This window comes from Cololabis saira, chromosome 14 (assembly GCF_033807715.1).
Source record: "Cololabis saira isolate AMF1-May2022 chromosome 14, fColSai1.1, whole genome shotgun sequence".
In the NCBI taxonomy this organism is placed as follows: domain Eukaryota; kingdom Metazoa; phylum Chordata; class Actinopteri; order Beloniformes; family Belonidae; genus Cololabis; species Cololabis saira.
The window spans coordinates 33,309,818-33,322,737 of NC_084600.1; the positions used below are offsets into that span (position 1 = coordinate 33,309,818).

Genomic DNA, 12,920 nt, shown 5'->3' on the forward strand with positions numbered 1-12,920 from the left:
AACCCAATACATTTGGGTTTGTTTTTTCAATCAAGTTAATTTAATATGTTCATTTACTTATATGAGGGTTTGTTTTCTCAGGTAACACTCGGGGGAAGGAAGGGAGGCGCTTGCTCTCCATGTTTTGTTCCAAATATCAACAGCGGTGACATCGTCCAGAAATCCCATACCCTGTCTTTAAGCCTTAACCTTGTGAAGAGGTGGCATCAAATTGGCTGGACTGGAAGGTACTGTATCTGGGAAACACCGTCCAACAGGGGAAATTAGTTCTGTGTTCTTTGAAGAAGAAATGGGGGCCCCTGCGCTCCGGACCAAAGGCAAAAAAGGATTCAGATTGTTAACAGCTACATGTCCAAAAGCCAGACTCTCTGAAGGTATGGAGTTGTACAAGTACCCTCAAAAAAGGTCAGCAGCACTGCAGAAAAGTACATGAGATTTTAAAGCAAAATGCGCTGCCTTCAAGATCCCATCTTTTCCAGGGACATCTATCTATTCCTCCAAGGAGCCAATGCAGAAAAGCAGAAAAAAAAGACTGCTGGAGTCGGAGTCAATCAAAGTCACTCTAAGAAGAAAACCTCTCGTTTTAACACGTTATGAAAATGTCCTTTCATCTGGTTGCATGTACAGACAGGTATTAACATAGTTAAAGGCACTAGGGCGGAGGACGCTCTTGCTCTGGATTGTGGTTTAGCTGGTTCAACTGTGCGTGCGTGCGTGCGTGCGTGCGTGCGTGCGTGCGTGCGTGCGTGCGTGCGTGCGTGCGTGCGTGCGTGCGTGCGTGCGTGCGTGCGTGCGTGCGTGTGTGTGAGAGACTCTAGAAGTATTGGGATCAGCTGCTTCCTACCTGTAATCATTCTGCAGGGCACATGCATTCATCACCGGGGGTTATGCTCTACTTCCCAGGCTACCTGTTCAGGTAGACGGGAAACAGCAGCCTCCCTGGGAAGAAAAACACTTTTTGACAATGAAGGATTATGCTGATGCCATTTCTTTTCTGGGCGAGTGGGGATGTTTCCAGCAGACTGTCTTTTTCTTGCTGTGTGCCAGCATCATGCCGAATGGATTTGGGGCTTTTAACCTCGTTTTCCTGACCGACACACCAAGTCACCACTGCCTTGTACCTGGGATCAACCTAACAGAAGACTGGCTGAAAAGTATCATACCAATAACCGTAAGTCATGTCCATAATGCCTTGTGAGGCATGTTGTTTTTATTCTGAGATTTAGGGATTCTCTCAAATCAGCCTCTGGCACTCAGTACCTTTTATTTAAGGTAAGCAAGTATAAATGACAACATATTCATTATTTTATGCACTTCTGTTTGCATGAAATGTTATTCCAAATACCGTACCTGCAGTTGTGTACTATACTGTGATACTTACATGTAGTTCTTGTAAGGCTACCAAATTTGTCCTCTAAAAGTTTAATGGACAGGAAAAGCTCTCAGTCTCAGAAAAGCTGAAGACCACAAGGAATTCTTGTTTCATTCGAAAGACGATAAACGTACAGTATTTCTGCCAGATGTCAAACACAATAATCACAACAAGCGTCTGCTCAATAAACTTAAAAAGGTCAGTAGTCCGTGCAATACTTGCGTGCAGGATAATACTTGTGCACACCTTTCCTGTTTCTGTGCAGCTCAGCTTAAAAAGGATCATGTTACTGAGTCCACTAATGCAGTTTTTGTTCTCACGATTGTGAGGTGGTGAATGGGAGAGAGGAGCTGAGCAGGTGCCGCCGGTACAGACTGGATTTGGTGAAGAATCTCTCTGCTCAGGGCTATATTCCAGGCAGGGACGTTAACCTCACTGATTTGGAGGAAGAAAGTTGCGTGGATGGGTGGAGCTACAGCAAAGACATTTACCAATCAACTATAGTGACCGAGGTGAGTTTCAAAACCTTGTTTTGCATCTCATTATTCAACTTGGTTATTTGTCTTGCAGATTTTCTGTTGGCGTCTGTAGCATGTTTTTCCACCTCTCTTACCCCCCCCACCTGCATTTTCTTTCCTTTTCCCCTGTGGGTTTATCCCCACAGCGTTTAAGTGTCTAAGACCTTCAGCTCACATTTTCAGAACAAGTAAAACAAACTGTCAACACATCACAACAGTTGTGGTGATTCATTGTGCATATATGTGGTGACAGTCTACAGTATATTCCTCTTTATGTCAGCATGACGACATCGTTTTCTCAAATGATGATTTATGAACTTCTGAAATTTCATTGACATTTACAGCATGGGAAGAGAGATGCACCCTCTCTTTTTTAAATGAATCTATCACTCAAGTCTAGGAACGTGACGTGAGCTTTCTTCTTTTCTTCATTTGAATTTTACTTAACCTTCTATTTTCCTCTTCTGTCATGCAAAGGAAACCTCTCATTGCCGCCAGTTATTACTGCTTTCACCATAAACTACAAACGAAAGGCCCCGAGACTAAAACAGGTTTTATCCAGATGATAACGTCAACTTTTCATGGGGGCAATGAATGGAAAATACTTTTTTATCATCTACTTTGTAACCAAATTTAAAAAGAAAACTCCCGCACACCTTCTTCTCACCGTATACTTGTTTATTAGGCTCAAGACTCACCTTTTTAAACTGGCTTTTAGCTGATTCCTTTTAGTCTTTCTTGTATATCCTTGTTTTAACTAGCTGTTCTTGTTGTTTTAACCCAGGTTTTATGGTTTTAAGTTGTTCTTATGCATGCTTTCTAGACCTACTTTTAGGATTTTATGTTATACTTTTAAACTCTTTTAGTGTGTATTTTAACTTCATAGCCTATCTTATCCTGCTTTCTTGTAGCTTTTAGCTCCAGTGTTTCCTCATGGGGAGCCTCCATGCTGGGAGTGACTCTGGCCTGCAGGGGTGTCGTCCTGGGGGTGGTTCTGGCCTGGATGGTTGTGGTGCTCTGCACCACGGCTTCACCGCTGTGGTGTGGACTCCTCTATCCGTCGGGGCCGGGATGGTCTCTGTGGAGGAACCCCTTGTAGCTGCGGGCTATGAGACCTCCTGGCGTGGACGGCTCCCTGATACCGTTTCCTCACCTGGATCCTCTGTGCTCAACCATGTCCACACCGATATTTATATAGATGCGTGTGTCTGCGTGTGTGCCTGTGTGTGTAACTTTTGTGAATTGTAGTGTGCTTGTGGCTTTCTGTGTGTCTGTGTGTGTGTGTGTGTGTGGGGGGGGGGGGGTTTGGCAATAATAAGTTTTATGTTTTTTAACATTTCATGTAAAGCACTTTGTGTTGCATTTTATACATGCATGTAAAAGCGCTATACAAATAAAGTTTGATTTGGTTTGATTTGATTTGATCACCCAGTTTAAAAAAAAAAAACACATGTATGTCTCCTGAAGATACCAAATGTGATAACTTGTCCGCTAAAGGGCTAATAGTGTCCAAGGTTGGGAGGAATCTTAGTTTATTTGCTCTTTGATGATGTAATTAGGTCAAAATCAGAGACTGTATCTAAATGACTGCATGAAGCCACAGTGACATCACACATTAGTTTTTGAACTGATGTTTTGAGGTTTTATGTTCAACTGCAGATGTGACCTTATTCGAGGATGCAGACTGATCATTGAAAACTACTAGTCGATAACAGGAGATTCTATCTTAAATAGTATAGTGGCCTTCACTCTTAGCATTTTTAAGAGAGAAATTGATGATTTGGACTCTATGTCAACGGCGTGCGCTTAAAAACACAAATTAATCTCGTTTGAAGCCGTCTTTTACGCAGTCTGTGGTGTTAAGTTCGTAATGCCTTTGTGCACTCTTTATTTCAGCTACGTGTGAATCTCTCTTGCTGTTTAGTTTGTAGTTTTATTTAGCAACATGTAGGGTAGAGCTGCATGAGCAAAATAACAACTGTGATTTACAATGATTTGAAATAAAATCATTGCTGGATGAAATGAAATAAAATCTGCCTGCAGCAGAGCAAGGATGAAAGGAAAAGCAGTTTGTAAATGAGGTGAGGCGAGACATTTGAGAAGTACTTCAAACTGGTGACATTATTTTCATGGAAACTATTTTTAAAAATATGATTTTAACAACTAATCATTAGCTTTTATCATGTTTGATCAATGATCACATACAGACTTTTGATGTATCGATGTTTCAGTTTGACTTGGTGTGCGGTGAGCAGTGGAAGGTGCCGTTCACCTCCACGGTCTTCTTCGTGGGAGTTCTGTGTGGGTCATTTTTCTCAGGACCATTAGCAGACAGGTAAAGAAAACACCAGCTCGGGGGTTTATCATCTATAGTAAATGCCACACTAGTAACTCACAGTCAATCAAGGAAATTTAACCAGTCTTTTTATAACATAATGCATCAATTTTCCTAAGCAAATCTGCCGATCACGTCCATCATGAAGGGTCCCTGATGCTGCTGCCTCATCCAGGATTTCCTCCTTTAATCGAAGGGCTGCTCTTCTCTCCGTAGATATGGAAGAAAACCTGTCCTTTTTGCAACCCTGGCAGCGCAGACAGTTTTTACATTCGTTGCAGTCTTCTCTACATCATGGATTATGTTTCTCATCTTCCTCTTCTTCAATGGATTGGGCCAGATATCCAACTTTGTGTCTGCTTTGGTGTTGGGTACATATGAAAAACATGACATGAAACATTTTACACACATCATTTTGTAAATAATAGCATGTCCAGATACATTTATCCCAAAAATAAAAGCAGAGGGAAAAACTGTATGCACCGTGACACTCTCTTATTTTTTCGCAGGAGCTGAGATCTTAACTGGAAACATCCGCATCCTTTACTCATCTCTGGGCACCTGTTTAGCGTTTGCTTTAGGCTACATGATACTACCTCTCTGCGCTTACTTTTTAAGGGACTGGAAATCCCTCCTCTTGGCTCTGTCTGTTCCTTGCCTGGTTTACATCCCCCTCTGGTGGTAAGTTTCCCATGACACATGCTAGAAGAAACGACCCTTCTGAAATGTTTAGTCACCATTCAAATCAAATCTGCATTGGCTCTTTCCACGAATCCAAAAGTGTTTAAATGGATCGATTGCAATTGAATTACATCAAACCGTAAGGTTTGTAATATTAGGTGTAAAGGAAAAAGGAAATTTTGGTAATCTATAATCAAACTGCCTCCAAAGGAAGGTTTTATGGACCTATGTCTTTCTTGATCCGTATTCTAAGTGTAGCTGGTCCTCTCAGTACATCTGTGTGTCTGTGTTCAATAATGAGCCAGGATCCTGCCCGAGTCTCCTCGTTGGTTACTTTCTAAAGGCAGAAATGAAGAAGCCGAGGCCGTAGTGAGGAAAGCTGCTGAGTGGAACAAAGTTCAAGCTCCAGCAGTCGTCTTTGAGGATTGTTATGTAAGTGCATGTTCATTTAAACTCCTGCGTCTACTGCTGGTTTTATCTCTATTTTCTCTATTTCTTTTTTTTCCGAAAGAGGTAAAAAACATTCAATAAATACAAACTGTAATTAAAGTCCCATATAAATGAATGTTTGAAGAGAAAATTCCCCTTTAGGTTTGAGGAACTGAAGCTTTTTGTTAGTGAGCGCCACAAAACACTTGTAGCTGTGCACTTATTCAGTCAAATGTGTAATAATGAAGCATAACAACGCCATTAAGGCTTGATTGTAAGATGCAAACAATAAATAAAGTAATTTATAGTGCATTGTGCCACTGCAGCTTGTGTCATGGTCTTTATAAACAGTTCAAGGTACCACAAGCAGCCAAGAGTCTCAGCAACAGCAGCAGTCAGAAAGTCTTGTTTTCTATCCCACTGCAGACGTAGGAGCTTTGTCGTTCGTCTGTCTGTTCCTAAAGTTACATGAGACCTAACCAGACAACTTTTTTTACTTTAGGAGTTAAAGCCTGGAACTTTTAAAATGTTGCACATCCTGAAACCTTTAGATACATTTGCAAAAGAAAAATACAAACTCAGTTACGTTAACTTAGTTTTGGACAGAAATGCACAAATAAGGATTTTTGTTGGATGTTTTAAATGTCATGCTTGCCAGCAATAAAGATGAGGCAAGTCGCCGTATTTCACAAAGGTTGAAAAAACTGTGTGAAACGCTTTGCAGATCTGGAGCTGTTACTGAACTTCAGTTTGTCTCTTGCAGATCCCAAACTCTCCAAAGGAAAACTACAGTGCTTTAGACCTGTTGAGGGAGAGCAGCATCAGAACCACAACGGTCGTCCTCTGCTTGGTGGCGTGAGTAAACGCTCTTAAATCCCTGTAAACCTCCACTGACACTGCAGGATTTACTGAGGCAGGGAAGATTACTCAGTTCAAAGTGAGGACATGCAAATGTGTTTCCTGAATGACATGGACACCTTCCACTTGTCTGCTATGTAATGTCTTAAATTGGGGTGTTAGATTTTGAATGCATATGGCCAGGCACGTAGAGCTGTGTTCCAGGTGCTAACTCAGAGTCCTAACTAGATAATATATACTTACAGTATTTATTTTTTACAAATTCATAAAAGCTTGGTACCAGAGGTAAAGCTGCCAGTACATATAAAACAAAGGTATAATACACATAGGCATGCACCTATGGACATGTGTATGTATATGTGTGTAGGTGTATGTATGCATGTACAGTATATATGCGTATGTATGTATGTATGTATGTATGTATGTATGTATGTATGTATGTATGTATGTATGTATGTATGTATGTATGTATGTATGTATGTATGTATGTATGTATGTATGTATGTATGTATGTATGTATGTATATGTGTAGGTGTGTGTATGTACTATTGTATTATTGTATTGTTGCTTATATAAATACTGTATGGAATTATATTTATTAATGACATTGCACTATTTTATAAAAGCTAACTTTTTTTGCGAAAAGGGTAGTTGTCATAAGCTTAGGCTTCAGTCTACACCTTTTGGTCCTTGGTTTTTAGTTAAAATTGTATAAAATTGTATATATATATATATATATATATATATATATATATATATATATATATATATATATATATATATATATATATATATATATATATATATATATATATATATATATATATACTGTGTTTACCAAAAATGATATATATTTTTTGTATAACACTGACGATTTACACCTGTACTTTGGTTTATTTGTGTTGTGGAAACTGAAACGACCAATAAACTAAACTAAACTAAACTAAACTAAATACTTGTCATCTTTTGACTGGAAGGAGAAATCCGAGGCCTGTGGATCAGTACCTAAAGCCATGACTGATTTTCTTTAGTCCGTGTTCAATAAATCGTTTTTTCTATTATTGCATTTGTCAGTTTTCAGTTATTTGTGGATGTGCATGGTGATAATTTGCAGTTACAACTCGTTTCATCCAATGCATTTTTATGCAGGTTTCTGTCAAGGTTCCCTTCAAACATCTTTACAGTCAATATTGTTGGTTTGCAGATTCACCCTGACTACCGGCTATTACAGCCTGAACTTTAACACGGCCCAGCTCCATGCTGACCCCTTCCTCAGCTGTTTCATCTCAGCAGTAGTAGAGATCCCAGGTTACGTTTCCAGCTGGATATCTCTGCGATGTTTTCCACGGCGGCCATCTGTCATTGGTCTTTTGATCTGCGGAGCAGCGTTTCTTTTCCTGATTCAACTGGTCCCAGAACGTAAGCACAAAATTGTTTGTTTAGTTTTCTCGTCGTTGTGTTTTTTTTTGTTTTTATCATCTATGCTGTGACACTCAAAAACTGTCTAGAGTTACTTATTTGGGTAAGAATGATGATTTTTACCAGTCGAGACTCTGTGGTATTCAGTGAGCAAATGTAACTTTTTTTTAAAAACCCTTTAGATCTATCCAGTCTGGCTCTCACACTGGAGATGATAAGCAAATATGCTTTTACCACCGGTTTCTCCCTGATGTTTGCCTACACCACAGAGCTTTACCCGACAGTGCTCAGGAACACAGCCACAGGAACAACTAACACTGTCGGCAGGTTGGGAAGTTGCATCACCCCTTTCCTGTTGAGTCTAAGTGAGTACAATGGGTTTCAATTTATTTGAATTTGATTTTAATTTATTTTGACAGTTAACCAGCTGCACCTATATATTTATACTAGGCCTTTATATCTTTTTAAATAGCTTTTTTTCTACTACTTTTTTTACTACTACTGTCATTTAGCAGGTGCTTTTATCCAAAGCGACTTACATCTGAGAGAACAACACAAGCAAGAAATCACATAGGAGGTTCCAGCTGGATAAGTGCTGGTCAGACTGCTGTGAGTCCAGTTGGACGCAGGTGCTGCCATGTTAGTGCTAGAATTTTTTTTTTTGTTCCCTTCCCACCCAACACAGCAGTCCCTTTATACAAGAAAGCTACGTCTAAAAAGACGTCATCATATGATCATCTTGTCATAAGTGCATGCAGTTTACTCGCTGCTGAGTCCTGCAAAGAGCTGGATCTTCTAACTAATTCTGATGAGCAGAGAAGTTTACTAGATGCAGAAGGGCTCCTTAAAGAGCTGAGTCTTTAGCTTGCTCTTAAAAGTAGGTCCAGACCCTGCAAACAAGACAGTTTGGTAGGTTATTCAATCATCGGGGAACAATGGAGGAGAAGAGTCTGGCTGCTGATTTCACACCACGTTGTGGTGGAAGCACCACAAGTGCGTACTAAAGTTTTGCATATACTCACACGTGCATTTATGAAACATGTTTATAAAGAATTTTCAGCTAATCTGAAGCTCCTTGCTCGTTTTAGGTTCATACTTTAAGTCCTTGCCTTACATCACGTTGGGGATTCTGACTGTCGTGACTGCTTTCGCTGCCCTTCTCCTCCCAGAGACTTATCAACAGCCTCTACCTGAGACTGTTCAGCAAATGCAAGAGAGACAGAGGTGAGTGGTTGAAGGCTATTCTTTCCTTTCATGAAGCTTTAAACCAATGCTCTAAACCTTTGTTGGTACCCCTAAAAATGAACAGCAGTCAGTGTGGCTAATCGGGGGTAGAGTGGTTTGATGAGTGCAGATTTAGCCTGTTCCTGAATGATAGGCATGGGGGGAACTGGCGACGCAGATGGTTAGGTGGTGAAATGAAGCCAGATTCATGTCATACTTTTAATGTCATCACATATCAGACTTATAGATCCATGTGCACCCAAGCCTGCAATGTTATAGATCTATGTGTTCCGTAAGTGAGCCATTACGCCTGTATTTGCAGTAGGTACGACGTTCATACATCATACTTCCATCTTCAAATGGTATGGAGTGGTGAATAGCACCAGAATGATTATTTATCGTGACAAGGTGTGTAACAATCAGTCCAATTGCTGAGTAAGAATATAAATTGCGTGGTGACAGCCGTGTGTAATGCTGCACAATGGATGCGCTGGCACTGCTTGAGGATCATGTAAATGGTAGGATCAGGATGGAGAGAGTATTTAGGGACCATGAAGATTTCCTGGCCGATGATGATGACTGGCTAATAAGCCGATTTCGATTCCCTAGAGCAATGCTCTATGTGCTGAACTGGGTCCAATGTTAGACAGACCGACCCGCCGGAATCGCGCCATCCCGATGCACATACACGTGCTGCCACTCACTCGCTTTCTTTTTGTTAGTGATGCCACTACTGTGACCACCAAATAATGTCGTTGTCCTGGCCTCCACCTCATCCACAAGCATCTCGATCTCGGTCTCTGTGAAATTTAGTGGCACGTGGCTCGACACGTCTCATTCATCCTGAAGCACAGCAGTGTAGGAAACAGACTGCAGGCAGGCGCTGCGCATGATCAGCAGGATCATTCATATGCAAAAACAGTCATGAAGTACTTTGCATTGACCATTCATGGTAGAACGTGGGCGTGTAGAAGGTGGGATATGAGGCGAATTCACTGTGTGGACTTTGATTTATAAAGAGAACATTGCGTGCAGATGTGCGTGCACACGGTTTTATAAATCAGGATTTTTTTGTGCGCACGCCATTTTCGGCTTTTGAGCGCATGTACACTTTTAGTATTCATCATACGCACTCTTTTATAAATGAGGCCCCAGGTTTCTCCATCAATGGGATTTTTCCTTCCCTGATGGTGCAGAAGACAAAGCTAGAATTCATGGGGCTCATATTGTGAAAGAGTGGTTCAGGAAGCATTAGACATTATTCACCAAAGAAAGCAAATTAACGTGACTTTGGACAAAAATAAGAAGCTTATTGAAACGACACCACAGCAAATGTGTGCCCTGATCAGAGCGAAAGGCAGTCCAACGAAATATTCACCTGTCTGACTTTCTTTTTGGACAGGAAGTGTATTAAGTTGAGGGGTATATCATTCCTGTTTTTATTTAGTAAAATATTTAGTTGAGTCAAAAAGTCTGACAAGAATGAAACCTGGACTAAATAATGTGGGTGCCACTAATGTTTGACATTTTCTAGTCGTTTCAAAGACGCACTGTGGTTTTTATGGACTCTTTCTTTCCCCCATAAGAGTATCAAGACATTTGTGGCAGTCTGTACAAATACATTTCCTAAAAAGTTAGAAATCATTGTACATTGTTCATATTCGGTTTGGAAACAGAAATCTGGAAAAGTTATAATTTTGTTACACAAAAATAACATTTTAAAATTGTAATTGATTAATTTAAAAAAAAACCAACAACTTCACCTGCAGGAATACCTCACATCTTACATTCTTTTAAAGTTGATTACAAAATAGTGAAAATTTTGATTTCTTGACTAATGGGAATTGAAACTCTTGACTAAACAGGGAAGTCTTTAGGAATTTACCAACCTTTAAGGTCCTTTGTTCAATCAGATAGTGGGGCTGTCTTTTGGTGAAAACATCAATAGTCTGAAGCATTCTCTATGTAGATGAGCTAAGTGACTTAATCAAACATGCCTGCTTGTGCTGATAATGAATCTGAGAGCTGCAAAAGCAATACTTATCTGACCTCCTCGACATTGTGAACAGACAACTGCAACTTATCATTTCTCTTCGTTACAGGTTTAAATGTCCATCATGCACCAGAAGAAACAAGAGCGCAACACCTAGGGTACTACTGGACAGTCCTTTATGATGAGCTGCTTTCCATTTGTTTCAAATGGAATACTGTTATTGTTGAGTTTCTTGCAGATGAATGTTACTGATGTATGTGCAAAAATGTGGAGTTTCTTGCAGATGAATGTTACTGATGTATGTGCAGGTGGGACCAAGTATGATACTGATAGTCACAAGACTGCAATAAAACACTAATAAATAAAAATTGTCATTACTTGTAAATTGTTGGTGCTCAATCATGAAACAGTAAAATCATAAAATGCTACGGTGTAGTTTAGAGGTTTGATGGAGACATGTGGAAAACATAAACTAACAGTACTTCTGAATGACCTTAAATAATTTGGATGGGTTTTTTGGTTGTTGTTTTTTTGTGTGTTTTTGCAAATTTCATTCAACAGTCACATCATATTGATTTAAAAAAAAAAGATGCAACAACTCTAGCGGTGCTAGACCCATGGTTGCTTCAGACAGACAAAGCTGGCGCAGGTCAGTGGCACACTGCTCACACGCAGTAAATCAGCAACGCTGAATTAGAGACGCTATCCTCAGTAAAAGTGAAGGCAGTCTTCTGCTGTGCCAACATGCTGTTATGCCCATGTGTAGTTTTAGATATGCCTCGCTTACATTGCTGGCTCAAAGGCGCATCAGCAGCCACATCAACTGTGAATCACCATTCCACCGCTTTAATTTAGGACGGATGCGCAATGACGGCACATCAGTTCCACCTTAAAGGTGTTGAGTGAAAAGTGCTGACGTTAGCACGTAGTGATGTTAATCCAATCGTTCTCAATATGTAAAAATGTGAAGATAAGGCTGGTGTCCAAATTACCACTGTTAACAGAAATCATACCTACTTTGTGATAAGAAATGAATGCCAGCTGGCTCACTTTGGGACAGTGGTTACCCCTAATTACATTACAAACTACCGGTAATTACATCAACAAATGTGTCACTCAAGCTGCTATCAAATGTGTGGAAACATGACCAGATCCCAGAGGTACTCATGACGGCAGTAGTCATACTTTTCCATTCATATGTTTGGGTCACAGGGAGAGCACCTTACTCAGAGTCAGAGAAGCCCAGACCTTACACCCTGGTTAACTACAGGGACTTTCCAAGGCCACCCAAGAAACATATATCCCTACATGTTGCCCTGAGTCTGCCTCAGGCCATCTTAAATGCCCAAAACACCTCATAAGGGAGGCGTCCATCCTGACTAGATAACGCAACCACCTCAAGTGACCTCTTCTGGTGTGGAGGAGCTAATATTAATTTTGACAAACTTTCCATTTTTGATAAATAAATTAATCCTAGTATAGAAAGGTCTCGTTGGAGTCATGAGTTAAGTTTGAATTTATATTCTTTAATTTTGTTTGATTTTTGTTTTTTGGTTATAATAGTTCCTAAGTATTTAATTTCAGATTTAAAAGGAATATTTGATATTTATTTTAGGGATGTATCATGGATAGCTAGAAGTTCACATTTTTTTTATTTTTGTGTTAGCCCTGAGACCTCTGAAAATTATTTTATTTTATCGATTACCGCACTATGGGAACCTGCTTGTGAGTTTTCAAGAAAATGGTAGTGTCATCTGCTGGCTAATAATTAATTTTGTACCAAAAATGTCTAATTTCTAGTTTTGAAGATAAATTACTAGTATTTCTGCAACTAAAATAAAAGATATGGTGAGATAGGACACCCTTGAGGAATTCCAAAATGAATGTTGACTCTAGTTGTGGTGCCTTTGGGTAGTATTACACAACTACTAATGTTTTTATGTAAACCTCATGAAATTAATACATTTTTCTCCAAATCCTAAATATTCAAGAACTGAAAATAAGAATTGGTGTTCCAACGAGTTGAAGGCTTTATACAAGTCTAAGAAAAGAATAAAGTCATCATCACTGATTATCTCCCTATATTCAATT

At 39.8% G+C, this 12,920-nt stretch overlaps 1 protein-coding gene across 3 annotated transcripts; it reads left to right on the plus strand.

Annotated features, from left to right (window-relative positions):
* The first annotated feature begins 811 nt into the window (after window positions 1-811).
* LOC133460025 (solute carrier family 22 member 4-like) lies at window positions 812-11,184 on the plus strand. 3 transcript variants are annotated; one of them, XM_061740494.1, is made up of 11 exons: window positions 812-1,171; window positions 1,702-1,884; window positions 4,122-4,225; window positions 4,442-4,596; window positions 4,735-4,906; window positions 5,212-5,338; window positions 6,099-6,190; window positions 7,398-7,612; window positions 7,795-7,977; window positions 8,701-8,836; window positions 10,939-11,184. In XM_061740494.1, the coding sequence occupies exons 1-11, from the start codon at window positions 965-967 to the stop codon at window positions 11,009-11,011; spliced, it is 1,647 nt and encodes a 548-aa protein (XP_061596478.1). In that variant the 5' UTR covers window positions 812-964; the 3' UTR covers window positions 11,012-11,184. The 3 variants fall into 3 exon arrangements, with proteins under 3 accessions (XP_061596478.1, XP_061596479.1, XP_061596480.1); XM_061740495.1 differs by having other exon boundaries at window positions 7,882-7,977; XM_061740496.1 differs by lacking the exons at window positions 8,701-8,836; window positions 10,939-11,184 and adding an exon at window positions 8,125-8,689.
* The last annotated feature ends 1,736 nt before the right edge of the window (window positions 11,185-12,920 follow it).

Bases quoted from the DNA above. Each gene is read 5' to 3' on its own strand.
- LOC133460025 (XM_061740494.1), top strand. From the start codon at position 965: ATGAAGGATTATGCTGATGCCATTTCTTTTCTGGGCGAGTGGGGATGT. The intron at 1,885-4,121 runs GTGAGTTTCAAA...TCGATGTTTCAG, and splicing joins AATCAACTATAGTGACCGAG to TTTGACTTGGTGTGCGGTGA. The intron at 7,613-7,794 runs GTAAGCACAAAA...AAAACCCTTTAG, and splicing joins GATTCAACTGGTCCCAGAAC to ATCTATCCAGTCTGGCTCTC.